This window comes from Centropristis striata, chromosome 17 (genome assembly GCF_030273125.1).
Source record: "Centropristis striata isolate RG_2023a ecotype Rhode Island chromosome 17, C.striata_1.0, whole genome shotgun sequence".
Taxonomy (NCBI): Eukaryota; Metazoa; Chordata; class Actinopteri; order Perciformes; family Serranidae; genus Centropristis; species Centropristis striata.
This window is the reverse complement of record NC_081533.1, coordinates 22,179,053-22,205,025: the sequence shown is the minus strand read 5'-3', so window position 1 is coordinate 22,205,025 and position 25,973 is coordinate 22,179,053. Positions and strand designations below refer to the sequence as shown.

At 40.0% G+C, this 25,973-nt stretch overlaps 1 protein-coding gene across 3 annotated transcripts in view; it reads right to left on the bottom strand.

Moving 5' to 3' along the window:
- Nucleotides 1–25,973, bottom strand: part of LOC131989117 (protein phosphatase 3 catalytic subunit alpha) — a 74,643-nt gene that overhangs the window by 19,813 nt on the left and 28,857 nt on the right. For all 3 annotated transcript variants that reach the window (XM_059354290.1, XM_059354291.1, XM_059354292.1), the window contains exons 2-8: nucleotides 25,532–25,732; nucleotides 14,313–14,437; nucleotides 13,656–13,767; nucleotides 13,085–13,230; nucleotides 12,100–12,239; nucleotides 6,691–6,768; nucleotides 5,065–5,159 (exon numbers count right to left, since the gene is read on the bottom strand). In XM_059354290.1, the coding sequence (XP_059210273.1) occupies nucleotides 5,065–5,159; nucleotides 6,691–6,768; nucleotides 12,100–12,239; nucleotides 13,085–13,230; nucleotides 13,656–13,767; nucleotides 14,313–14,437; nucleotides 25,532–25,732 (897 nt within the window). The remainder of the gene's footprint in view (nucleotides 1–5,064; nucleotides 5,160–6,690; nucleotides 6,769–12,099; nucleotides 12,240–13,084; nucleotides 13,231–13,655; nucleotides 13,768–14,312; nucleotides 14,438–25,531; nucleotides 25,733–25,973) is intronic.

Sequence of the window (25,973 nt, the reverse complement as noted above, 5' to 3'; positions counted from 1 at the left end):
GAAATTTGGGTATTTTAGGTATATGATCACATCGATTTAGAGAAGAATATTTTCAGACATGGAGCATGTTCTGATCTGTATCTTGTTATTTTAAACCAACACAATTCAACAATTGACCTCCTGACTATCCCCATTGTGTGCTGCTGGTGAGTCTTGATTTGATATATATATATGGTATTTTTCGGCAATGCATGTTGATGTCATCGCAGATCGTGTTTAATGATGTTTCATCATTGAGTTGAATTAATTATTGGAAAAAATGTATATGACGAACATACCTCATAGTTTTCTTAACAAAACGAACACTGTACTGAAGTCCACTTACTAACTTTTGCTGCAGCTTTCAATTGCATCTCATAGTCTTCCTTTGTAGATGAAGAAAGCTTTGGATTTCAAAATGTTTTTTTCGGAAATACAGATACCTTGAAAGTTGTTTTGGATTTTCTAAAAGCCCACTTAGAAGCTTTTTCTTGGGCTTCTCCAATGGACAGAGCTGGCTCTGTTGTTATGAATATAGCCCAATATATAAAGTATGTCACTTCAAAATATGATGAGAATGGGAAAAATGATTCTCATCAATAAGCACAATTGGAATCAGAATTGGTAAAACTTTGACAATATACATCCCTACCACGGACTTAAAGATGGACCACAGGACAGCTTCCCAAAGGTGAAGCCAGAATGTTTCAACAGCCCCCTGCTGGTCGGCTGCAGTATAGGTCATAAACCCCAGCATCTCCACATACGAAAAAACTCCGTACATGTCGAATTAATTTCCCCCCAAAGATGGTTTCTGTCATCTTAGGTAGATCTTATTGTGTTAATGTTTATTCCAGTCTACGTTTTTCAGACAAATTTTGTTTTAATTTAATTTATAATTTATTTAAGCGTCTTTGAGTACCCAGAAAAGTGCTATAAATATTTAATGGATTAGATTACTATTATTTAATTAATTATTTGTTGCTGTTGTAAAACGGGGGTGTAATGTCATAACAGACAGCTGTGACTGACCTGCGATTCAGTCATGCAAGTTTATGGGTGAGACCTCACTACAACGACTCCACCGCCAATAACTAATGTCACCAGTGCTTGTATCCATGATATTTTGGATTCATTTTTGTACAGTGGGAGGAAGGGGAGATGCGTCTTTGGCTCCCTACACTGCACGCCAATGACCCATAACTGGGCATTTGATATACTGTAATGAGGATGTGATCCCAGTTGGTATGGAACAAGAAGGGCCGTTCATTTTTCTTGTTTGATGCGGCATGAAAAGTTTTGTAACTGAACCATGTTTACAGGAAACTAAAGGGAAGCCCAGTAACGACCAGAGTGATAACAGATGGGTGGGCATCTGCAGCCAGGGATACTCTCCTCGCTGGCACTTGTGACGAGGGGGAAAAATGAATTCCCTGCTGTGCTGGCGTCATCACTGCCCTAGCTTCCATCCTGCTATTTATTCCAGTGGCAGGGCCAGGAGCCAATCATGCCACTCCATTTCCTTTCTCTTCAAATCGCCCATCTCGACTACCTACAATGACCGTAGGCAGGAAATGGGGTAAAAAGCTAACTGTCCAGTCTGACCTGTGAGTGAACCCGAGTGCTGTTCCGACCCCTTCTCTTGGCGTCATAACATTCCTCTATTTATAAAAAAAACATTCAAATTTCCATTCCTCCTTTCCGCCTCATCAACAAACAATAACACAAAAGAGTTATATAATAAGAGTTAACAGGTGTGAGATGGATCCAACCCAACCAATCCTTCACTGTCTCTGGGCTGAAATAAAAAAAATTAGCATCGACAGCATTGGCAGCATCCCTGTGATTTAGCTTTTATTCCACCCAAGCACCATAACCATTAGGATTCAGTTGTTGGCTTTCGGGACCAGTCAATAATGATGCAGCAGAAAACATTCCATTAATACAAAACCGCAAGCAATCTCCGAAGTGTGCAACTGCCAGCTACACCCCTCCTCCTCTCCATCTCCCCCCCTCCACTGCAGTCACTTCAGGACTCAAAGCTCAAACAGTGAAAACTGCTAAATCACTGCTGCTGTGTTTTCATTTAACACAGCTCCCCTGCCAGCTCCGGGGTGCAGTGAGCAGGGGTCAGAGCTGCGATGGACAGCTGGTCAGCGCCTGACACTTACTGCAAGGCCAACAGTTTGACTTGAGAGAGAGAAAAAAGGAGGGATGGAGAGCATCCCTGGTGCTGGACTTTATCTTTATAGAATCCTGAGCATCATTCATGTGTCGATTATCCTGACTCAGCTACAAGTTCAATTTACTTCTAGTGGAGGAGTTTTTCTTTGCCTGTTTGCGGTGCCTCATAGATATCCTCCACCTCCTCCTCTATGACGGGAGGGGCTCTTCTTGCTACCCGCACCCCTCTCCCACGTGGAGAGGTCTCATTGGTTAATCTGGCCAACTCCCAGCACTGTATTGATGGAACCTGCTGATGCCTCCTCCCTCCCCTTTAAGATTTATGTGCCCACTCGATTGGCCATCAATCATGGGACATACTCAGTGGGCTCCCAGCTCCAGCAAGAAGCTCGGAGCAGACCAATTCATTACAGAGGCTTTGGTTCTACGAGCGAACCCCACCCACATGACTGATTAGAAGAGCATCAGCAGGACTGATAGGGCTGTATTGGTTTGCTGTGCCTGTTCCGTGGAATTGTGCAACTGTGGGGGAAAAATACATCAAACAGATGATTGATAAAGTGAATTGGGAACCAAGTAATTACATAACCACAACTTGTTGAAGTTTTAAGAGCTTTAACATAAAATCTCTGGCAAGATCTTTAGCTTGAGGGATGTTTATTTGCTTGGGAGTTGTGATTTTTTCCCCCCTCTGCTCTTATATTTGCCTTTTAAGCCAAAGATCTAGCCACTTTATGACGGATTTAGCCGAGGAGAAAAGCATGTCTCGCTTTCAAGCAGACAGTGAATGATGAGAGAAATAAAGAACATGTCGTCCTGCCAGGTAAGATGTATTTGTGTGCCTAAATGAAGTCAGTTCTGAAAACAAACACAGAGTAATCTTTTTCTTTCTGATAACCACTACTGCTCTGGGAGGCATTTTATCAACTGAAGGTCAGCCAGTTGCAGCCATGAACAGGGTACAGACTAAATAATTTTAGAAACTTTGCCTGTTCCATATTGGGCTCTAGAGGTACAAATTATCTGCCAGGCAATTGGCTGCCAAAACTAGAAACAACATGCGCCTGACATCACTTTGTTTGTTTGTTTGTATTGTGTTGTGTTGACTATGCGCCCTCGGAAGATTACTTGGCATGGAACAAATGGGGTCCTAATAATAAACAACGATCCAGACAGGCAAACTGCCACGTTGTTTCTTGACTATCCTTATTGTGCAGGGAAGGAGGAATGGAGGCAGCTCATGGGGAAAAAAGTAAACAAATGCGACCTAATCTCAAATGGGCCAAAAGAAAACAGTAAAGGACAACCCTCGCTCCCATGTGTAATATACTCACACCAGCAGCACTGCAGCATAAAGCTCTGTTATGGCATTTCATCACTGGAGCAATTGCGAAACAGTGTGCACCAGCACCATCACTCTTCCCTTCCCATTTCCATTTCCTGTGGTTTGCCCACCGCCGCCTCCATCCAAACATGCCCCCACAGCCAAAGCAGATACTGTCTGTTCTCTGGGGAAAAGTGCTGACTCACAGCATAAAAGGCAAGCCTATCTTGCTGCGTGGGCACCGTAGCACAGCGTAGGGCGCCACCAGGTGCCAAGTCAACCGGCACCAGGCCATTTCACTTCTCACCAGCTTCATCCCTGAACTGACCTGACCGCAATCAGTATCGCAGATATTCTTGTCATTGAGCAAGTACAACCCTGATAACAAAAAAAGTCGGGACACTGTGTAAAATGCAAATCAAAACACAATGAATGAATGTATATATTTTGATACACAAAGTTTCCCAGTTTGAGCTTTAGATAGTTTGTCTTTGTACTGCATTCAATTAGATGAAGGTCTGAAAGGTTTTGCAATCATTGAATTCTGTTTTTCCCAGCATCTTTCCCAGCATTTTTGGAATCAGGGTTGTACAATACTGATACCGAAAGGACATTGGGTAAAATGGTTGGCTAACAACTGCATCCACTGTATAATTGAAACTTAAGACCCCTAAGACTTATTTACTACCAAATGGGAATAAATATTGTACGGTACATGTACCAGTGTAAGCCTAAAAGCCAATTGTTAACTCTCATCATTTGGTGTGGTGTAATAATAAATAAGGTAATATTTCAAGAGCCTTTTAAAGCTACATTAAGCATCATTATTTATGACGACACTAGAACAATGACGACACTAGAACAAAAGTTGCAAAAACTCAGAGTCAACACTCCACTCAGCTTTGTGCAGCTTTCAGTCACTTTCAGCTTTTTTCTGGTTTGCCAGTTTTCTGCTGCGACCACATACACGCATGCCAAATTTCAGCCTCCCAGGGCGAAAACTGTGGCTACCAAAGGGTGGGGAAATATTTGTGGACTGACTGACCAACAGAGCGAGCCATAGAGGTGCTGGTTGCAGCTAAAAGCAAACTCCTGCAACCAAATTATGCGCTGTTTTCCGAGTGTAAATTGGTTAAGAGCTGAAGTTAATAAGTGAAGAGAGTCAAAAACTAGCAAAACTCAGACATTTTTCACTGGAATAATTGGACGAAACCAGAGCTGAAACATGTTGGCTTTTTCTGCGACATATATATTAACTTGTCTTTGTAGACACAGCACATGTGTGAGTTTCCATTGTATTTCAATTTCCCAGAAAGCAACGCTGGCTGGCAGGTACAATAGCCAGGCCGTGAAACTCTAAAATAGAAAGAAGCCAATGATGATGTTGTTAATTACTTTCTGCTGTGATGTCAAAACAGCATGAAAAAAGGATTTAGGAATGTCCCAATTCTGCCACTAAATGCAAAACTCTGTCTTTAAATGTGATGTGTCACCCTGAGGCAACTCATGAATATGACAATGTGGTATTCATCTTTCCAGCCACTGAAGATGGATTATGATGTATTCTTTCTTCTTACCTTTGTTGTTGTAGACATCTAGGTAGTTGGGTGCAGAGAAGATGGTGATAAGGGATGGGAAGCCAGTGGTCTGACTCTTTCTGTACATGCGATATCTGGTAAAACATCCACAGGAGAGATAATCATTAGCAAACATTACAAACATCTTACTCACGGATTAATCATTGGTGTTCGACCCTTGAGATATGATTAGCAGCAACAGTTTTTATGGCCTCTTGTTTTCACTATGGCTGTGTGTTTGTCTTGTAAGCTGATGCATCAGCAAGGGGGGCAACTCGGCGTAGCCTCAGGAGAGTAAATCCCTGTGTTGCAGGTTAAACATGCCCTGGAGTGACTTCACACTGAACCAACTCAGCGTTCAAACCCCAACTGCTCTGATCTCCCAGCGAACGTCTGTGCTATGTTTGGTGGTTTGGATACTTGGAATGGAATAGCGCTCTAGGTAAACAGAGTACGGACTTCAGATGATTTATTTTCCTGCACCACACCTTGCAGCCTTTATTTACAGAGCTTTAAAAAGGGTGCGAGAAAACATAGATGTAACTCAATAACATTATTACATGTGTGGTCTAAGGCTTGGGGCAGGAACATCACCTGAGACTTGGCAAGGTTTCCCATGTGACTGCTCTGTGGGAGTGCAATGGTAAACAACTGTGTTCTGTGCATCCCACCCCCTCGACCGCGCACACAAGGAGATCAGCCTGACACATCCACCCACCTGCCCAGTTTAAAACACAAACTTTTCAAAGAGGCTTTCCCGTGTCTTTGTTTGAAATCCAGGGTGAACTTTAGGCTCCTGATGAATAAATATTAGACAGGTTGGCTATTCATAAAGCACTGTATGTGTCTGACTCACAGACTGTATAGAACTTGTAGACTTCTGTTGTGAAGCCTCGTGTCGTCTTGTTTTTTTGGAGCCAGAAGTGATCTTATTTAGCAGAGAGGGTGGTTCTGATAACAAAGTTAATATTTTGGAGGTAAACCAAAAACGAATGTATGTATTTAAATGTACACAGTGCCATTGATATGCACTGCAAGGCCTAAAGCTGTGGACGTTTATTTTACCATAAATAAGACCATAATATACAAAATGAACATCATGCTGTCTTAAAGAATACTTGAAACTAGCAATCCAGATCATAAACTCAACAGGAAAATATTAAATGAGGTAATGAATCGAGTGAGAAGTATGGTCATTTTCTCATAGAATTATATGCTTGTAACTAGTAGAGTTGCCCCCTGCTGGCTACTAGAAAGAATGCAGGCTGAAAGGACTTCTGCATTAGCTCTACTTTTGATCCTGGGGGCCACATCGACTTGTTTAATACAGTCTATGGTGAATGTGAAGTAAACAACATACAGTGACAAAACTTTACACTAAACTCAACATTTCCTGACAGGGGCTGCATGAATCATACTTGTGTCATCACATCTGGCCAATAACTCCCCATGCTGGATTCATTTTCATATCTTGGATTAACGTGACTCCTCTAAAAGTTCAGACCGCACCGAACCAGCTCTCCAGACGGGCTCGACAAACCCCCCAGAGCACTGGGGAAGCTTTTCATTTAATACTCTGCTCTGACTCACTCTGCTGTGTGACGGTGTGATACCACAAACACTCACCCAGCATCCTGCGCTTCATGGGCCCGGATGATAGATAATAAGTTATTGTGTTGTAGAAAGTCACAGACTGCAGGGTAGCTGTTGAAAAAAAGAGACAAACATTTGGTTTACTCATACATCAAGAAAAATCCCAGTAAGATCAAGGAGAGCGATCAATAGAAATAACTAAATAAGTCATGGGCATTATTGATTGAACTCAGAGAAACAGTGGATATACAACATTGGGTTGAGCTAAATTTGTTCTCAAACCAACTGTAGCTTACAAAGAGCTGTACTGCCTTCAAAGGTTTTTAAGAAAGTGACAGCTTTTATATACATTTTTAGCTTTGTCTGAAATTTTAGACAAGACCTTTAATGTCTAAAACACATTTGCAAGAAGAAGTTTGATGTATACCCCATTATATGCTTAACTTTTAAGCACTGTAAGAGCAGTAGATGCTATCCTGCACAAATGGTGGATTTTATTTTCAAATGAAACTGACACATGATTCATAGCAGAATGTTTCTTGAAGAAAAAAAGCGAATGCTGGGGAGTGTAAAAGCATGTTTAATGCTCATGCTGATCTTTTCAGTCTGTGAGCAGAGAGACCAAAAACCTTACTGCCAACTATCAAGCTACAGTATGGTTTCAGAGTTTTCCATGCTACAACCCTTCATTCCTCAGCACCAGCTTCCACTGGAAATTTCCTTCAGTCACAATGAGAAAGGCAGAAGACAAGTCACTGGCAAACAGCATTACTGAAAATGTCTTTATCCGAACACAAGTTGCTATTAAAACAACATTAATAAAATACTTTTTTAGTATTCTTCCAACAAACATGATTAAAACCCCCAGAGGATGCCAGAATTTGTGAATCATGGGACACTGTGTGATGAACAAAGTGAGTGACAGCTCACAATGAATGAGTGACACCTGCATTACATCTGAAACACTTAGTGAATGTGGGAGGATTTTTTAACAATAAAAGAGGCTACACTCAAGTGGGTTTTTTTGCGGTTTCATCCCTAGAATGTTTGGCTGATTAACATAACCTATATCCACCAGAAGAAGAAAAAAATGAGATGAAAGCTTAGCATTATGATGACAAAAAAAGACCCTGTCATTATGAAGAGAAAGTTTTTCATCTGACTTTGCATCTCAATATAATGACTTTGTATGTCAAAAATAATAACGTAGTAGGTCAAAAAAAAATTACTTATCATCTCCAAATATTCACATAGTCTTGCTCAATAATATGAAACATTTTCAAACTAATAACTTATCATAAAATAATGACTTTAATGACTAGGGTAACTATCAAAGTAACTAAGATTAGGAGTAAAAAAGTATGCAAATAAGGAAAGACCATTTTTTTATACCTTTTGAGAAATGTTATCATATTTTGCGAAACTAAGTCATAATTTTGACATATTAAGTCATTATTTTGAGAAAGATTCTCATTATATTGACCTTCATGATCCTTTTTTTTTTGTCATTGCAATGGTGGAAATAAGCTTTTGTACTTTTCCAGCAATAGGGATATAATTTAAAGATATTTCCATCTGTGTAACGTCAAACTTTAATCATTATGTTTACTGGAGTAGTGGTAATCCTACCAAGTAAAAAGAAAGGAAAACAAACCGTACAATCAGAGTTCATAAACCAAAAAAACCTTGTGGTTCAAAGCAGAAGCATATTATGTTTGATCGAAAAACAGTTGTGATTTTGAATTAAGTTCTGTAATCCTAGCTCAACGCCCCTGTAAAATCTGAGCAAAGCAATGAACAACACCCACACACAGCAATCAAAACCAAGCTATACATCTTGTCTTCCAACCACCAGGGAAAAGTATTGAGAGATTTGTTTTTTGTTTAGCAAATGCTGCACAACAAAACCAGCTGTTTTTTTAAATTACTTCTTAGACATGATAACGTCTCTATAATCAACACAATACACTGCTGAGGTTTCATGATGACTGCGCTAACTGTTGTGGAGTTATGGTCAAATTTGATTGACAGAGCATATCATTATGGCTACTTTATTGGCTCTCCTAATGTAAAGCCCTTTGGGGCAGGCTTTTAATAAAGTGTTATATAAGTAAAGTAACTTTAATGGGTCGGGTTTGTTTTTGTATACATGCTCAAGATACCAGACATATAGAGGTGGAGAGGTAAACTATTCTAAATTTAAATTGTGTGAAAACCCATCATGGGAGACTGAAGAAGTAAGGACACATTGATAAACAATCTTGGTTCATGTATACATGAGAACACATGCATTCACAACAAACATCTGCTGGGAGGGATGTGGAAAGGAGGGAGCAGTCGCCGAGAGGGAATTAAAAAGGGAATGAGTTTTGGGGGGAGGAGGGGAGAAATTAGGAATAAATGTTTTATTTCTCACTTGATTTCCTGCAGCAGATGTAGATACATGCCATATGGAGCTGTTCGGTAGACAAGATGCATTTTGGCCTAGTTTGTTTTTGGAGTTTAGAGCATCTCCCATCTGTCCAACAACAGGGCGCAGATGTTAATGAGCTCCGTGGACAACATGAGGAGTTGTGAAAGAAATGACTTCATCGCGTGCAATTTAAGTGGCACTTTGCATGTTCGGCGTGTTAAAATTAAAGCTTTTTTATGTTAGTTAAATATCAATAGCTTGGATTAACACCAATGAAAAAAAAGGATGCAAGGAAAATCGCTTTAGGGTGATTCATCTATGCTGCTGAGTGGAGGCTAAAATGAAAGCACACATATTACAAACATGTGCAATTTCATGCCTGAGTTCCATCTGTAAAAGAGTTACGAGCGTGCCTATGGCGCTGGGGGAAATTATTGGTTGCTGCAAGACAGAAGCAAACAAAGAAACTGATGGTTTTTGGGGAGGGATGTTGGGGAATGGCTCTCTCTAAGTCTGGCTTAAACTGTCTCATAAATCCTGAATGCCAGTGTGATGCCAATTAGCGACCATGCCCTGGGCAGATGAAGTGAGGGACACTGATGAAAACAACACTGCTGAGGAATTTGGACCAAATGGCAGAAGGCTGACCAGGAGGATAGTGAACAACGCACACAGTCAAACATTACATAGCATTTCTGTCGGCTCCATCTCCAGGAAAGTACATTAACCCTCTGAAAAGCATGTTTTCTTTAAAAATAAATTTTAAAAAAAGCTAAAAGTACATATCTGTCAGACAGAAACTGTACTGTACACTCATTGGATTTTCAACTTTTTTTAACAGGTCATATGTATTGAGTGTTTCCATCAGAAAAGTTGCCAAATAGAAGCTTAAAATATTCATATTTCATCAAAATAATGTTACATGTTACATGTTAATAATGTTAAAATAAACCATTTGCACTAACCAGAGCCTGCAAAAACATTAAAATTTTGCACTTCCCAGTGTAACCGGGAAGCCATTAAGGACTTGGCTGAGACAAAAAGTCCCATGACAACTATTCAGAGAAAATCAGACAGAACAGCAGATAGAGCAGAGTGGAGAAGTTGTAAAAATGTAAATAGATCAATGTGTATAGCATGTGCATTTCTTTTTCCAATATTGGCTACACTTGTGGACACTGTTGTATATATAGATTCCATGTGTTTGCATTTTTTTTTTAAATCTGAGAAATTAAATCTCTGCTTTTTCCCTTATTTCAACATTTATTGCATTATAACTTTTACTGCACCAAATATATTTTTGAGTTATTCCGACTTCTAGCAAGTTGCTGGCCTATAGGATATATTGCAATGAAAAAAATGTATATAAATATGTGTCAGGAGCAAAACACCCCTAAACTGCTTGGGATGCAGAGGGTTAATTATCAATATTAGTTGGCAAAGAATCCACTGTAGATCTGTAGCGTAATGGCTCACATAAAGAGGTAAAGACAAAAAATGCCCTCACAAATCCTCAACAACAGCAGTGCTGGGAGTTAATTTCTAAGCATGGACATTAAAATACTATTAAGTCAGAAGTTATGAAACACCTGTTATTAAAAAAGAAAAAGAAAAATGCAAATCAGGAGCCTCGAGACATTTCTGAGTACTTCTGCTGGCTCACCCGCGGCATGCTGGGGCCAAGCAGGCATTGCTTAGGCCATAATGAGCAGAGGGAGTGCCGAACGCATTTAGAGACAGGACTGTGCCTTGTGGTAATGTGCCAGTTCATTACATTTTGTGACAGTGTGAGCTGCCTGCTCCGAGCATTTCCTCTGTTTGTTCAGTTGCTCAGCTCAATTGAAGGTAATGTGGGTTACATAAACACTGGCGACGGTCTGAGGAGGAGACTTTGGGACTCCTCTAATGCACGCCATGTTCTAACTACTGTTGGTCTCCTACTGACAGTTGAGGAACTGCAGGGCTGAAATAACAAAGGGATGACAAATGGAAATTTGGCAGTAGGGTTTTTTGATTTATCAACTCTTCGACAAGATGGTTATTTTTTTCCCTTTTTATTTTAAAACATTTGTTTATGATTACTGAAGTTCTTTGGCGACTTCCATACCTGTCCTTAGGTTCAAATATTCTGTCTTGGAAAATGATCATTGTGTTGAAAAACTCTTTGGAAATAAGGGTTTCCACAGATAGTACAGCCAAAATTAATCAGGAGATGATTTATTTTTCCTAAAATTAGCAAGAATTAAAATACAAGCTTTGTGAAATACAGTTACTAAGATCATGTTTTTAATTCCATGGTCAAACATAGAAAGTGTGGCTTAATATGAGTCATATAGGCTTTGTTCAGCCTTCCAGCCCAAATCCGTTTTTTGGCGTTTCCAGATTGACTTTAGAAAGTCTGACTAGAAAAACCCTCTACATGAAATCTGATTTTTTTTGCTAATCTGATCCAAACCACATTAAGAGGTGGTTTGTAGGGCTGGGCAATATGACCATAGTTATTGTGAAAACAATGCTTTCCAACATGGGGCCATGAGAAATGGAGGTCTATCATCTCACCCTCAAAACAATTGTGAAAGTAATCGGTTATATTGACCTCTTTCCGTGGCATTGATTTTGAAGTGATGTAGAATTATTATTTAATTATTTTTTTAAATTGTTATCAGAATTAATAATTATACACAATCTTGCTGTGTCATCGATGTAGCTACTTAGTCAGTGATGCCTTTGTTGTTCCCACAGCAACCCATAGAAGTGGTTGGTGGTGTCTGGAAACAAATCTGATCTGGTCACTCACAAATAACAGCATCTGCAGCGTTCAGTCCATGGTGATACAGACTGCAGGCAAATCCCATTTTTGCCTCTAATCAGATGTTTAAGGCAGACTCTCCACACCATTTGATGCTAGCAGTGAATAAAAGCTGTTATCTGTCTGGCTGCCGTCTGGAATCCTTTATGCAAATTAAAATATAAGGTGCTAAAAAAAAGACAAGATAAGAAGTCTGAAAACACCATGACAGAATACTGACCTGTAGAAGTAGGAACAGCCTCGCACTGTGTTGTGTGTGAAATGCTCTTGGCTCTTTTCGTTCCCAAAGTCCTCCAGGGGGTCGGACCACAGCAGATCGCACATTGGTCCGTATGCTGGGGGCTCTTTGAATCTGTCTAGCTGTGGAGGAAAAAGTTAGGACTCTTGTCAGCCTGTTTGACTGGAAAATTGCACATGTAGTGTACATACTGCTGCAGCAAAAATAGTTTTGCTCCCTCTGAGAGGTGGGTTGGCTGCTGCTGCTGCTTATTCCAGGATCATAATTAAATCGTGAATCCAACTAATATCTTTGGTGAAGTGAATTGTAAATTCTATTCAAAGTAGAACAGAGTGGAATATTTCAAATATACAGTATGGGTGACGCGTCAAAGACAGCGCAGATCTTTCAGTACCTAGAAGGCTTTTTTTGGAAAGGCATGAAAAAACTCGATGGCAGCCATTCTTCTGCAGCAACGAACATAAATGACTTTGCTTTCAGCCAAGGATAGCTCTTTCTCGAACAAAAGCTTGTGGATTACTGGATGGGTAGCATGATGGACACTTCAATAGAGCAAATTCTATTATGCATGCCCTCTGATTGCAGCCACAAAATCCATTTGGAATTATTGAATTAGTTTGAAAGCAGGATACGACTCTTCAACATTTTTTAATCAGAGTGAGGACCAGACCCGGTGCTTACATTCCCGTGTGTCCAAGTCCTGAGCAGTATGAGACACATCTGGGAGAATTGCTTCATGCATCGCAACTAAGGTTGTTATTTTCACAGCACCTCATGCTAAAACGTTACAGTTATTTCCTCATTAACTTTGAATGAATGCTGAAAATACATGAGGCGGACAGGAAGCTTCAATTGTATTTTGAAAGCCATTAAAAGGCCACCTGCTGTTAAAAACACACACATAGACAGAAAACAAACTGTAGCTTTATGAAATTATAGAGAAAATGGTCTCGAATCAGACACATACTTTCCTGATGTCGTCAAGATTTGTGATTTCTGGAGACAGTCCTCCGTGTACACACAGGAACTGCTGGTTCATAAGTGCAGCCAGGGGAAGGCAGTCGAAGGCGTCCATACATGCGTCATACACCCTCTCTGAATACTTAATTCTACCTGTCATGGGGGGAAACAGGGCAGGGAAAGGAGAGCATGCCAAGTCAAACAACACAGCTCTCATACATTGGGGCAGTGTGCTAGATTGGGACGGAAAAGGTTCTCCAAAGTGCCAAAAAACTTCCCAAACACATTTTAAAAACAGGACAATTTCACAGCTCTTTTGTGTTTTTTTCCCCTTCTAAAAGTCCAAAAGAAATACTTCTGACATGTGTAAATATCGAGAAGGGCAAATATCCTGCATCAGGCTAGAGGGCACTTTTAAGTGAGCGATTGAGGTCGATGGCTGAACCGGACGCATAATAAACAGCTTTTAGAAAGAATAACTCACTCTTCTTCCACTCTGTAGAGAGATTCACAGACCAGACGGCTTACACTCAATTTAGATCAAAGGTAGAAAAACAGAGTGCCAAAGCATTACTTACATTCCTGCTTAAATGTGAAATACTCTGTTAAATGTCTACATTCATGATTCCCACGCAGCAAAAAGAGTGTTTTGGGGTAAAGGATCTTTAAGGCCCACAAGTACAGCACACACTGAAACAAAGAAGCAGAAAAAGGAGGGGAACGGTTAGCTTGTCTTCTTCAAATAACACTGGAAACATCAAGTCAGACTTTGTCAATTTCACAGAGTGGTATAATACAAGCAATTCTGCCTATAATGAAACATTCATGCAGTACATTTTGTGGCACAGTTCAGGCTTGCTGGCAGAGATGACAATCCTTCAGAGGAATCATCAGAGGACAGGCACGGCACACTCCATTACAATATATTTTATTTATAAAACTATAATGTTTCAGGCGATGAGACGGCAGGAAAGACATATCTAAGTGAATTCCAACCTGCAGCCACAGATTAAATACATGTATTTTGTTTCATATTAAAAATCTCTCTCCACACAACCCCAAGATACACCGTGACATTTGCTATCCTGGCTACATTTGAAGTTATTACAAAAGCCTATTACCACTCCAATATCTGCAGCCCAATTTGATCAACGCTCAAAGAAAGCTATTAATAAACACAGTGTGTCACACTTGATTAGGCCCTTGTGAGGACTCAAACGAATGCACGGACTCACTTCAATACTGAAATACCCTCTGTCAACGTAGTCCCCCAGGAAAAGGTAGCGCGTGGATGCTGGTGATCCTCCCACTTCAAACAGCTTCATCAGGTCAAAGAACTGCCCATGGATGTCTCCACACACTGGAATAAGGAAGAAAGGAAGGAACAAAAGCACATCAGGACAACTTCTATTTTTACAGCTGAGAAAGAACAGATGAAAGCCTCTATAACACAGTGAGAGGCTATTTGCTTATTTACATATTTTCTGTCAGATGTAAAAAGCTCCAACTATGTATGATATTTCACAAAGCCTGGAATATAGTATGACTGAGGATGTCATACAAATGTGTCATATCCTGGAAAAAAAACAACATATTTACATGTGGTAGTTTACTATATCATTTTTAATCAGTTTATTTTTTTTTAAATGTGAAATTTATTCATAAAAACTGCTCATTTGTAGCTGAAAAATGCATCATTATACACAGACCAGTGTTCCTTGTCAGCTCTGCAGCCCACGCTTAGTGCAGGAAATTATGCATAAAATAGGGCCGACAACAACACAAAAAACAATGCTGGTTGGTACCAAACCGGACAAATAACAGGAGCTTTTCCATAACTGAAAAACGTAAATGAGGTGTTTTAATCTGAATCCATTCCATTCAACGAAAATGCGAACATAATTGCAAATCACAGTCTGTACCAGGCTAAATGCCTCGTGTATCCATGGCAGCAGATACATGTTAGAATTTTAATTCAGTATGGTTAGATGTCATGAATCACATCACAAACCAGATCTGTCAAACTTGTTGTTCGAGTGTTATTGCTGTCTTCCTGCAAGCTCAACTGTCAATACTTCAGTGCACACTACTGTTTTTTCATTATGGAGTCCAATAAAGAAAGAAAATCACAAGAACTGGCTTCAGTGTGACTTTTCATTCCTTGCTTTTTCACCACATCCTCTTTCAGCCTCTTTATAACCTTGAGGTGTTTCAACTGGCTCGTAATTTGAACACACCTATCCCTGCCAAATACACTAAAAGTTCATTGGCTGAAACAACTGCAAAGCTTTCAGTTGTATCCATTTCTTAACATGAACTGTTAACTGTGATTACAAATCTGGCTTGTCGTAGTGATTACAAACAGATAATCGCTAAGATAACTTTCGCTTCATCCTAATAGCAGCGACAGTGTTACTCCACTGGTATTCGCAGGAATCTCAGTACATCAGCACAGTTAAATCCACGAGTTTGCTAATGTCATATCCATTCTGCCTCTTCACTGGAGGCAGCTATTAAATAGCGTCAAGGGAGTGTTATGGGAGGAACCCGTCCGTGTAAGAAATCAAGAACCGCAAATCACTCAACCTGGATTGCTTTCCTATCACCCTCTCTGACCCTATACTCTATTACTCTCTGGGGGACAAGGGGAGCAGAGGCCACAGAAGATTTGCTGCTTAGCTGCATTTGACTGACAGGCTGCATGTGAGGTCATCGGATTTGAGGACCTTTGCTATTTTTTTTTCAAGACTAAAAAGGTTGGTTCAAGGGGTCGTTATGCCTGAACTCGTTTTTTATTATTGATAAATCTCCTCATTGATCGTTCCTAAATGGTGGTGCCACTTTTGGACCACCAGGCCATTCTGGGATTTCTCACCATGAATATATTTTAACCACAGAAAACTTAGTAGTTTATGTGCTAGTTTGTTTCAAAAGTAGAGTTGTGGTAGATCTTTGATATCTTTGACTGTACCAGTCTACCTTTGTTTATTCCAGTTTTAAAGTCCCGATTTCAGCATTTTGGCCGTCACCAATTTGGTTTTTGGCTGGGGTTTTCTTTGCTGTGCTTGGGAGCTGAAAGGACGCCATGTTATCAGCTGAGGCTAGTGCTAGCTAGCTAGCTAGCTTGGCAAGCAAGGTGCATCAGTTAATCAGCTACCAAAATTTTACACATAACTTGGATGAAGTGAAAACATACCGTGAAAGGGTTCAAAGCTCTAAGAAAAAAACACAGACACAGTGCACTGTGGTAGAGATCTGTCAATCACGAGGTAGCTCCATCGTAAATCATACCCTGCGTAATTGTCCATTTTACTTGAAATGGGACCATAATTTATAAAATGATCATCATACTGTATTGTAGAAGACTTGAAAATTATACTTGAGACCATATATTCATTAGGAAAATTCGGGTCATTTTCCTATTGACTTTAATACAATCTAACTTATTTTTGCAGCTAGTAGAGTCGCCCCCTGCTGGCCCTAAGGAAGAATGCAGGTTTAAGGCACTTTTTTTGCATACAAAGCATCTCTAAATTTGAATCTGCTGCTGTGTGATGTGTGCAGGTATTTAGGCTTTCTCTGACATTTATGTGTTGGCCTGTGTGCAGTGGGAGCCTCATAAAAATCTGAATAATTTTCACCAAGTAGCTTTCTCTAATTTGGCACAAGCCTTTGTACGAGATAGTACCTGAAAGCTCAGCCGTGGAACCTGAACAATATTTAACCGCACAGCTGGTCTGTGAGCTGCCAGCTGAAGTTGAATCAGTTATATCACCATAAATATGTGGTAGCTTTAATGAGGTTTGTTGAAGCCATCTTTGTTTCAGTACAGAGTGTTCAGTACACAGAAACACATACACAAGAACAAACATACTGAAAATCTCACGTTCCTGCAGGTGTTTTTTATGGGAAATGGGAGCAGATTTTGGTAAATTCATTAAACCTCCCTGTAGCGGTATTTCCCTTAGGAGGAGCTAGCTTACTCCACATTAGGTTAACACTATGGAAACAGAATATAGCCAAATGAACACTGAAGAAGAAGAATTAAAAAAAAGGTATTATTGGAGCATGAACCTGGCTTGGAATCAACAACGCTTTCATTTTTAGCGCTGCAGCTCTTGAATTGCTGTGTTGTTTTTATCAGGACAATTTTCTGATGCTGTCAAACCTGTTAGTAGACAGAATGAGCCTTGATTATTTGTAACTACTATTGTAATGCTTTGTTAAATGCTGGGTTTAAGCCTCAATTGTTTTTGCTTCTTATTTTAAGCGCTGTCAAATTGCATCTAATGTAATATGATTCACCCAAAACCTGACCTCTGATGTCATATCTAACCCCACTGTGGGCAACAAAATGCCAAGACATTTAAAGCACTGTATTAAATCCATACAGCAGTTAATTAACACATAACTGACTTTAAGCCTTTCCACTTCAGTAAACAAGTTTGAAAAGTCACCTTCACCTGAGAACTGTATTAAACACAAAGACAACAATCAGCAATATCAAACCCGAGCAGCAGCAACAATAAGCACGGCGTCCATGTCTGATGCCAGAGTGCCACAATTCATCTATTCTTCAAGCAATCGGCTAATTAAGTAATTAATAACAGGGTGAATAGATTGAAATCTAATCTGAAAAGGACATGGGCTTTCTTGTTTGTCGCTTTATGAACTGTATCTAGCAGGAAGAATTACAATAGGAGGCTGTGAAAAAAGTCTTTCAGTGAGATACCCAATTAGTGGGAGCTGGAGGACAACGTTGGAGAGCAATTATCTCAAGTTACGAGCCTCATGAGACAGCTCTGAGAATCAGCTCTCCTTGACTGTATCGTAAACCTTTGCTTTACTATTTGTCTTTTATTAAACCCACACTGTGTAGCTGTTTAAATCCACAGTGGGGACCGACTGAAAAAAAAAGCAGCCTCGTTATTTGTGTCTGATTTCTAAAGATGTCTTCTTGCAATCAAGCCAACACTACTACAATACCGACATGAAGCACTAGTTTATTTTAGATTGGTTGGAAGGTTCCTGGGAAATTGATTTATTGGAACAAAAATGGCTCAGACAATGGGTGAGTTAAGAGAACTTAAATTGTCGCCAGCATGTTCCTATCTACTGCCACTATCATTTACTGTATGTACAAGTGAATGTCGCCTGCTTTTTATTTTGACATTCCTCCCATTATGGGTAGGCATGTTTCTAGTAATTAAAATACCAGCACTAATGCCATCATCCTTAAAGTGATACCAAACCAATAAAGTATTTAATTTAATTTAAAAAAAATTACAAATCCTTCCACATTTTATGCATTTTTTTTTCTTTTATTTTGACATTTTGCAGGGCTCACAGCACGCTGAAGTGCTAAATATGTGAAATATCATCTGTGACTTCATGCAGCACAGTCTGTATGGGTTGTATCCAGGTTTCTGATTCAGTGGTGGGCCAGTCACATGTTCAATGTAATAAAAAAAATAATTGCAGTGATTGGCTGTGAGCAAGACCATACAAATAGTCATTTTCTTCTAGATTTGGGTGCAAAATGTAGAAGCAGAACAAACACAATTCCCACAACAATTTTTTTATAGGGGACTGTGCTTAAGCTTTATCCCGAGCCATGTAAATATCTTTTTTTTCTTTTCTTTTTTATCAGATATTTAAGTCCGAGGACCTGTTAAGGCCTTTTTTATTTCTGTACTTGAAAGGGACATATGTCTTTTTCAGTTACATAAGAAAGGGTTGGACTTTGTTTTAGGTGCCCAAGATTGTTTTTCTTCTAATTTATGTTCTACAGAAAAGCCTTCAAATTGCGTGAAATGATTATGCCTTATCTTTGACTTTTTGTTGTAAAATATCAGTGACTAATCCAATTTACATATAATTGTGATCATTTGTGTGTTTATTGATTTTATGATTAAACTTTTGGAAATGAGGCTTTAATTGGGGTAAACCATGTATTTGTCTGACACTTGCTGAAGGAAATTAAAACCTGTACTGCCACATGAAAAACCAGCGATAAAAACAAATGTCAAATTAAGCAAGAGAGCTTTTTTCTTTATTCGCGAAAGAAAATAAATTTAAAGGGCACTCTTTGCAGATATTTGAATTTATTATTTTTTTTGCAATTCCTTATTTTTTGCATGATACTCAATGTCAAGATGCAATAAAATGTGGTTATATTTTTCAAAAAAGGACAACACAACCTGGTTATCCAAGTGATTCGTCTGGCTTTATCCAGGAGGTGCGTGACGCTGGGGATGGTAATTGCTATGGAAACGAATCGTTCCAACAATGGCACGTTACATCAGTGAGAAAAAACAACAATAACCAGATCGAAGCTGCTCCTGACCTGATAAAGGACCTTTATGAGTATCACCAATGGCAACAATTCCATGCATCCATCGTGCAGAAACACACAGATGGATGCAACCGGCAGCCATCTCCTCTGTCAGGCAATTGCACGAAAAACACTCACATTACACAGTGCCCAGGAGTACAATACTGTCTGAAGTGATGACCACCAAGAGAGCAATTATTGTGAAAATTTAGAGCTCACAATGTTCAAAGGGAAATTAACAACATTTTCATGTTTTTAGAAGTCAGCACTGCAGGAGGGAGTCCACTGAGGGAGAAAGAGGCTGCAATTTCACCTGAAGCACACGCCACACACACTGTGTGTGGGAGGACTGCACCTCCAGCTGACCTTTTGGAAAGCTGTCACTTGCCGGCGAAGAAAACAGCTGGGTGACACGGCGATGGCAGGAGTTTAATAACCAAAAGAGACGGTCGCTGTGAATTGTAGTCTCCTCATCTGCTTGGACGATGGTGGTCGATGAAAAAACAAACAGAAACGCTACAATGGCTCACTCCTCCAGCTCAGGGTTTTGCTTTATCTCAGCAAACACACAATCCATCCATCGCTGTGCTTCAGTACACCTACAGACATGCTTTGCCTCCCTCCCTCTTGTCACACAACACACAAAAACGAGGTGAGAACCAGAGCCCACATAAGAAGAGCAGGTGGGAGTACATTATCTGGAGTGAGAAACAATTCGTTCTGGCCATCTCCTGCTTGTGCGCTAAAGTGATCTCCCTGAGTAGCAGCATATCAGCGGGCAGCAGCTATTGAGTGGGTGGTGGGCATTACACAACCTGGCTTCAGAACCTACACAGGCCACTCCAAAGGCCGGGCTCATTGAGCGAGAGAAATCCACAGTGAGGCAGACGGTGCCAGATCATGTTTTGATTGAGACTGGATGATAACAATACCCCCAGTTTTATGATGGCACTCTCTGACAGCTCACATTCTGCAGAGCGTGCATTTATGCAAAGGCGGAAGTGGAGTTTTCAATCTGTTCTGAACATCAAACTGTATGTGATGTTTAACAAGCTGCCATCTCCCAAAGCAGCAGCAACAATAAATGTTACAATGTCTGATTTACAGTTGGACTTTGAAGAGCTCCAACAACTTCAAGTTACTATGTTGGAATAAACCACTTGATCCTAACCCTTTACAAACTGTGACTCTTTACAGTCAAGTTATGTCTGTAAGCTAACGTCTTAGCTTTTGCAATGCATGGCTGTGGGCAGTTTGCTTTTGGATTATTTCATTTTTAGAATCGTGAAGAGCTACAAACCAGGTTTGGGATCACTGGTGTACATCATGGTGGCAAAATATATTTTAGTTTACCTGAAACTGGATTTGTCTGGCTGATACACACTGATAATTGAGATTGTAAAAAAATCTGATATTGACACATCTGCCAATGCCAGTTTACCGATACCATTAAATAAATAAATGGCAAAAAAATGAATATCACTGCAGCAGATTTATCCACGATAAAGCTTATATCGACATTGCTGCCTTCAAACGGGGTTGAGTTTACCGTGTTCAGGAGAAGAGCCCACATGAAGCTACAGTTCAAAGTTTTTTGTCAAATGCACAGTAGGAAACATGTTTCCCTGTCTTGTGGTGTTCACAACCTCCTAATTGGAAATTTTCTGAAAGCTCAAACTACACAAGATGTTAAGTGTTTGCTGACATTTTCAGATATAGCAGAGGCATTTTAAGTTTTTCACAGGATGAAAAGGTAATATGTTGTAATTTAGTCGTATAGTTTTGAAAAATGTAAAAAATATCTGCAGGAACTCTTGACATTCCCAATGGCCTCTTATTTTTCATGTAATTGTATTTTATTTATTGTGTTACCTGCTCTCTTGCTTGTTGAATTACTAGCCTCTATGCCCTTTGGTGACCATATTGCCAATGTCTAGCACTGGTGTTCTCATTATGGCTATGGCTCAGTTGGTGGGTCGGTTGCCCACTGGTTTGATCCCTGACCATGGCAGCCCTTTGAGTGGAAAGACTAGGGAAAAAAAGCACTATATAAGTGCAGTCTATTTACAACTATTTAACATAGAAAGAAAGGTGGATGGCATTACAGCTCCCCAAAAGTGAAGCCAAAACATTTTGATCTGGCTGCATTATAGGTCAACAGTTTTTTTGTTCATTTTTCTACAGCTGGAAGACATGGAGCTGTGTTGTTCATCTTTATATACAGTCTATGTGTATAACCCACCCCCCCCCACCCCTTGTCCCCCCCTCCCCTCCATTTGAAGGCAGAATTTTCCATTGAAAGACTGTTGCGTAACAACTTATTGTGAAGGTTGAATGGTCTTGCACTGCTGCAAAGAGCAAGCACACTTGTCATTAAAACTGATAAAAGTGCCATCTTAATCAAGGTCTTGGTGAGAGCTTTTGTACAAAGGAAATTCTACAATCAAGGTCTTAAAATATCCTCACTAAGAATAAATCACAATTTCAGAAGAAATATCGAATATAATGAAATGCAAACAGCAAAGACTGAACCTTGGAAGCGTTTCAGATTCTACTGATTACCTTAACATCTCAAGGAAAAACAGCATTTTTGGCTCAAGTAGCACGTTGTGTTTTAGTACGTTAGAGACGAAGCTCCAACAGGGTTGAGCACCCGCACTGCAAACAGGTGTATGAACGGTTTAAAAGCTCGCTGTTGCCTGGTGATGTGGCTGTAGGAGCTCTATTGATGGGTGTGTGAAGGCCATGGGAGCAGCTTGTACTCAGTGGCCTAAGCCAGTTCTGTTCGTCACACGCACCCCTCCCTCTACGAAAACCCCACCTGCCATCTGGCCCAACCAGGAAGTGAATGTGAGAAGAGGGGAGAGAGGGAGAGAGAGGGAGCGATAGCTGACATGTCATGGTGCTTTACATCTATGATAAATATTTACTTACTAATTTACTGACCATGTGTCATGCTGGAATTGCAGGTGTGCTAACAGGGAGAGAGAGAACCAGTCACAGAGCATGACACAGAGGGACATGGCAGACAGATGGAAGAGGAGTAGAGAGAGAAACAAAGAAATGTTTATAGAGAATAGTGTGTGAGTTTGAGAGCACGCATGAGAGGGAAACACAGCAGGATCACGAGCACGCGCAGCAGAGAAATCCTTGTTGAAAAGGACTACTGAGTGGGAGAGAGGTTGAGACAGGGGTGTTGAGTGGGAGGGAGAGAAGTGCTTCATTGCCGCGCTCGTGTACACAAATGCGCGCACGCACACACACAAGCGCACACACACACACACACACACAAGCACACACAAGCGCGCGCGCGCACACACACACACACACACACACACACACACAAGTTAGGATGCTCGGCTTGCACACAGAACAGGAGCTGTCCACTGTTTCTATGTAACACAACAAAGGAAGGAGGTTTACTGGCCAAACCATCGTTGGAACTGTTCAGAAATCTAAAATGAACATGTGATAGTTTGTCACAGAGCTTCTATGAATTTAAACAAAAACTTTAGCACATCTTGGAGTATGTTTTCACACAAAAACAGACTTATCAGGTTAAGGCAGCAAACCATAATACATGATAGGAGGTCAAAATCACTAGTTCACATCATACCTACTGCCCTGTATTCAAACCAGTGTTGGCACATTTTAAGTGTAATTACATTAACGTCTTATATAATAAACACTGTGACTTTAAGAGGTATTTTTTTTCTCCACCACAGTGAGAGGACAGCCTCCGAGAAAGATCACAGCTTTTTCTTATTGTGCATATGTGTTTAAGCTTTACAAATGGCCTTCTGTTTCACTGTGGAAATGGACTTATTTAGTGGTGTTTACTTTAAACTGGAACATCAATACAACTCGGTTTCAGTTTAAATTAAGTTCGTAGTGCAGATTTTTCCTCTCATTCCGTGCACAGTAGCACTTTGTCATGCACACGAATTACTCAAAAACCTTTATGAAAGCCAGTTGCATTTATACATGACAAAATAATCCAAAATATAGATATATTTAACGTGATTTATTGTGAATCTCTTGCACATGTGCCTGCAAATGAGAAGACAGAGGCAGAAAATGAGGCTTGTGATTGTCCAGCTCTTCACTCTCTTTAACAGCCAGACAAAATATTCTATTATTGTAATGGCCTCTGTAAACATACGAGACCCAGACTTTTGTTTAAAAGAGGGCCGTGCATTCATGAATTTAAGTAAGTATGATGCCTGCCAACAATGAGCATAGGCCTCTCTGGACTCTATTTTGTTCTGAGAGTGATCTCGTATTAGGAAATGATGGGTTGCCATAGATCCTTTGAGTAGGTCTGTGCCTCTGATTTCAACAACATCAAAGAAGCCTCATCAGAAAGTCTAATGGAGGAACAGGGCACTTGACCAGGAAGAAAGGCAACAATAGATGCACTGGATCTGTGCATATGCATCAGCGAGCCTCCTACTACAGTATGTTCCTTCAGCGAGGCAGGCATGAATGAGCTCGACTTCAGCTCCAGGGTGCTTTTCAGACTGAATAAGTGCTCGACTGAAATAAATAAATAAATCTTGTGAAAAATTAGCAGGCAGGAAGCAAGATGTTAATATATCGGGTACAAAGAGAGAAATTAGTCATATTTCTTTTCTTACCAAGGTTAGCAGGTGTTCTGAATGTCATCTGAGCATCAAAACAGCAAAAGTCTGTTCAGCTTCTCTGTGTCAGAGCTGTGTTTTAATGCATGAAGCAGCCAACTGAGTAGTGTCATCAAGCTTGTTAGTTTTGGCAAATTGGATGAACCAAGCCGGTGTGTTTCCTAAAATAAAAAACATTGCTTTGGCTAGCCACATGGCTGATTTTATTAAGAAAATTAAGTTTTCATATGACTCTAAACATGTAGTCCAAAGAGTTATGGCTTATTTTAAGTTAATTAAAGACAAATCTAGTAAAGAATAAAACACTTCACTAGTTAAATAAATTTAGAACTTAAATTTGTATACACAGGTACGCACATACTTAAATACATATAATCAAATACAAGTAAATGGTACCATATTAATACATGTTAGTAGTAATTTTCCACTATAGGCTGAGGTAGGGATGGAGGTAGGCAACATGCAGTGAGGTTATTGTATCAACAAGGCCATGACAGGGTTCCATCGTCAAATGAAAATGTATTTTTGGAGTCTCATTAAGTATGTTACTTTCTCTATGTGACAGAGGTCCCACGCTTTTTTGAATCCATGTTTTGTATGTTTTAGGATCTGGTTTTAACCATCTGATAGTGATGCATTTCAAAGCCGCTGTTAGTAATATATTCAAGAGGAACTTTTTGGTCTCCCCATCCAGGCTCTCAGGTATTACTCTCAATAGGGCCACCGTTGGATCTTGTGGGATATCTTGTTGGAAGACCACCTTAAGGGCATCAAATACCTCCTTCCAGAATAGATTTAGTTTAGGACACCTGGATTTGATTGGCGACCTGTGATCCACAATTCCCCCAGCATGCACTAGAATGTGTTGGGCATATGTGCAATTTTGATTGGAATTTGGCCTCATGTACTCTCAATTCCCCTGGCAGTCCTAATAACGGCCGACTTTAGAAAAACAGACCGGCAAACAAGAAGGAAATGGCTTGATAGTGAAGAATTGGAGCATGCAAACACTGCTTTCTTTAAAATGAATCATCAAATAAATAAGACGTAAGCCCTTGGAGCAAAGACAGTACAATGGAACAGGGCTGAACAATAAGATAAATGTCTAATTGCAGAGATTTGACTGATATTGCAATTGTGATGTTGATAATGAAGGGAATGATAATTTTTGAATGAATCATTCTTCTCATTTTCACTGAAAGTTACAAAGGCTTTGACTCAGAATCTCAGTCCTTTATTGCATGTCGCTCCCTCTATCTCCTGCTGTCCTATCAAACTAAAATCATCTAATTATCTGTCGATCTCTCTTTTTACAATCTTTTTGAAGTAGAATACAATTTGTAGGCTGGGACAGTGTAAGTATTTTTGAAAGAAATGATGAATTAAAAAGGAAGGATTTTCAGTAGTATTTTTAGATTGTTTAAGTGCTTAATTGCTCTACTCTTGTGAGAAACACAATGTGCTAAACGTGATAACCGACCTGTCACAGGGGCCTCGATGTCCAGCAGGTTCTTCTCTGCACGCAAGATCGTGGCACCCTCTCCTATGAGCCTCAGAGCCACCGATTCCTCCACGCGACCTTCCTTGGTTAGGTGAGCTTTCAGCACATCCACTTTGGGCTTCCCATCGCTGTCAAACACCTCTTTAGCCGTCAGCCGGTGACTGGGGGGGAACGGAACAGCTGCAAGGGTAAAAAAAAATAAAAATAATGGCATGATTACAGCTGCTTTCATAACATATTTACAGTGCTTTAATATACTTTTCATTGACAAAAGGCTTATGAGGATACGCACTTAATTCCACATCACTGAGCAAAAGGCATTTAAGCTGTTTGATTAGCAGGTACTTTGTACCTTCCAGGGGATCTATTCCCTACAGGAGAGGGAGTTCGTGTTCACTCCCATGCTTCCAGCCCACCCTCT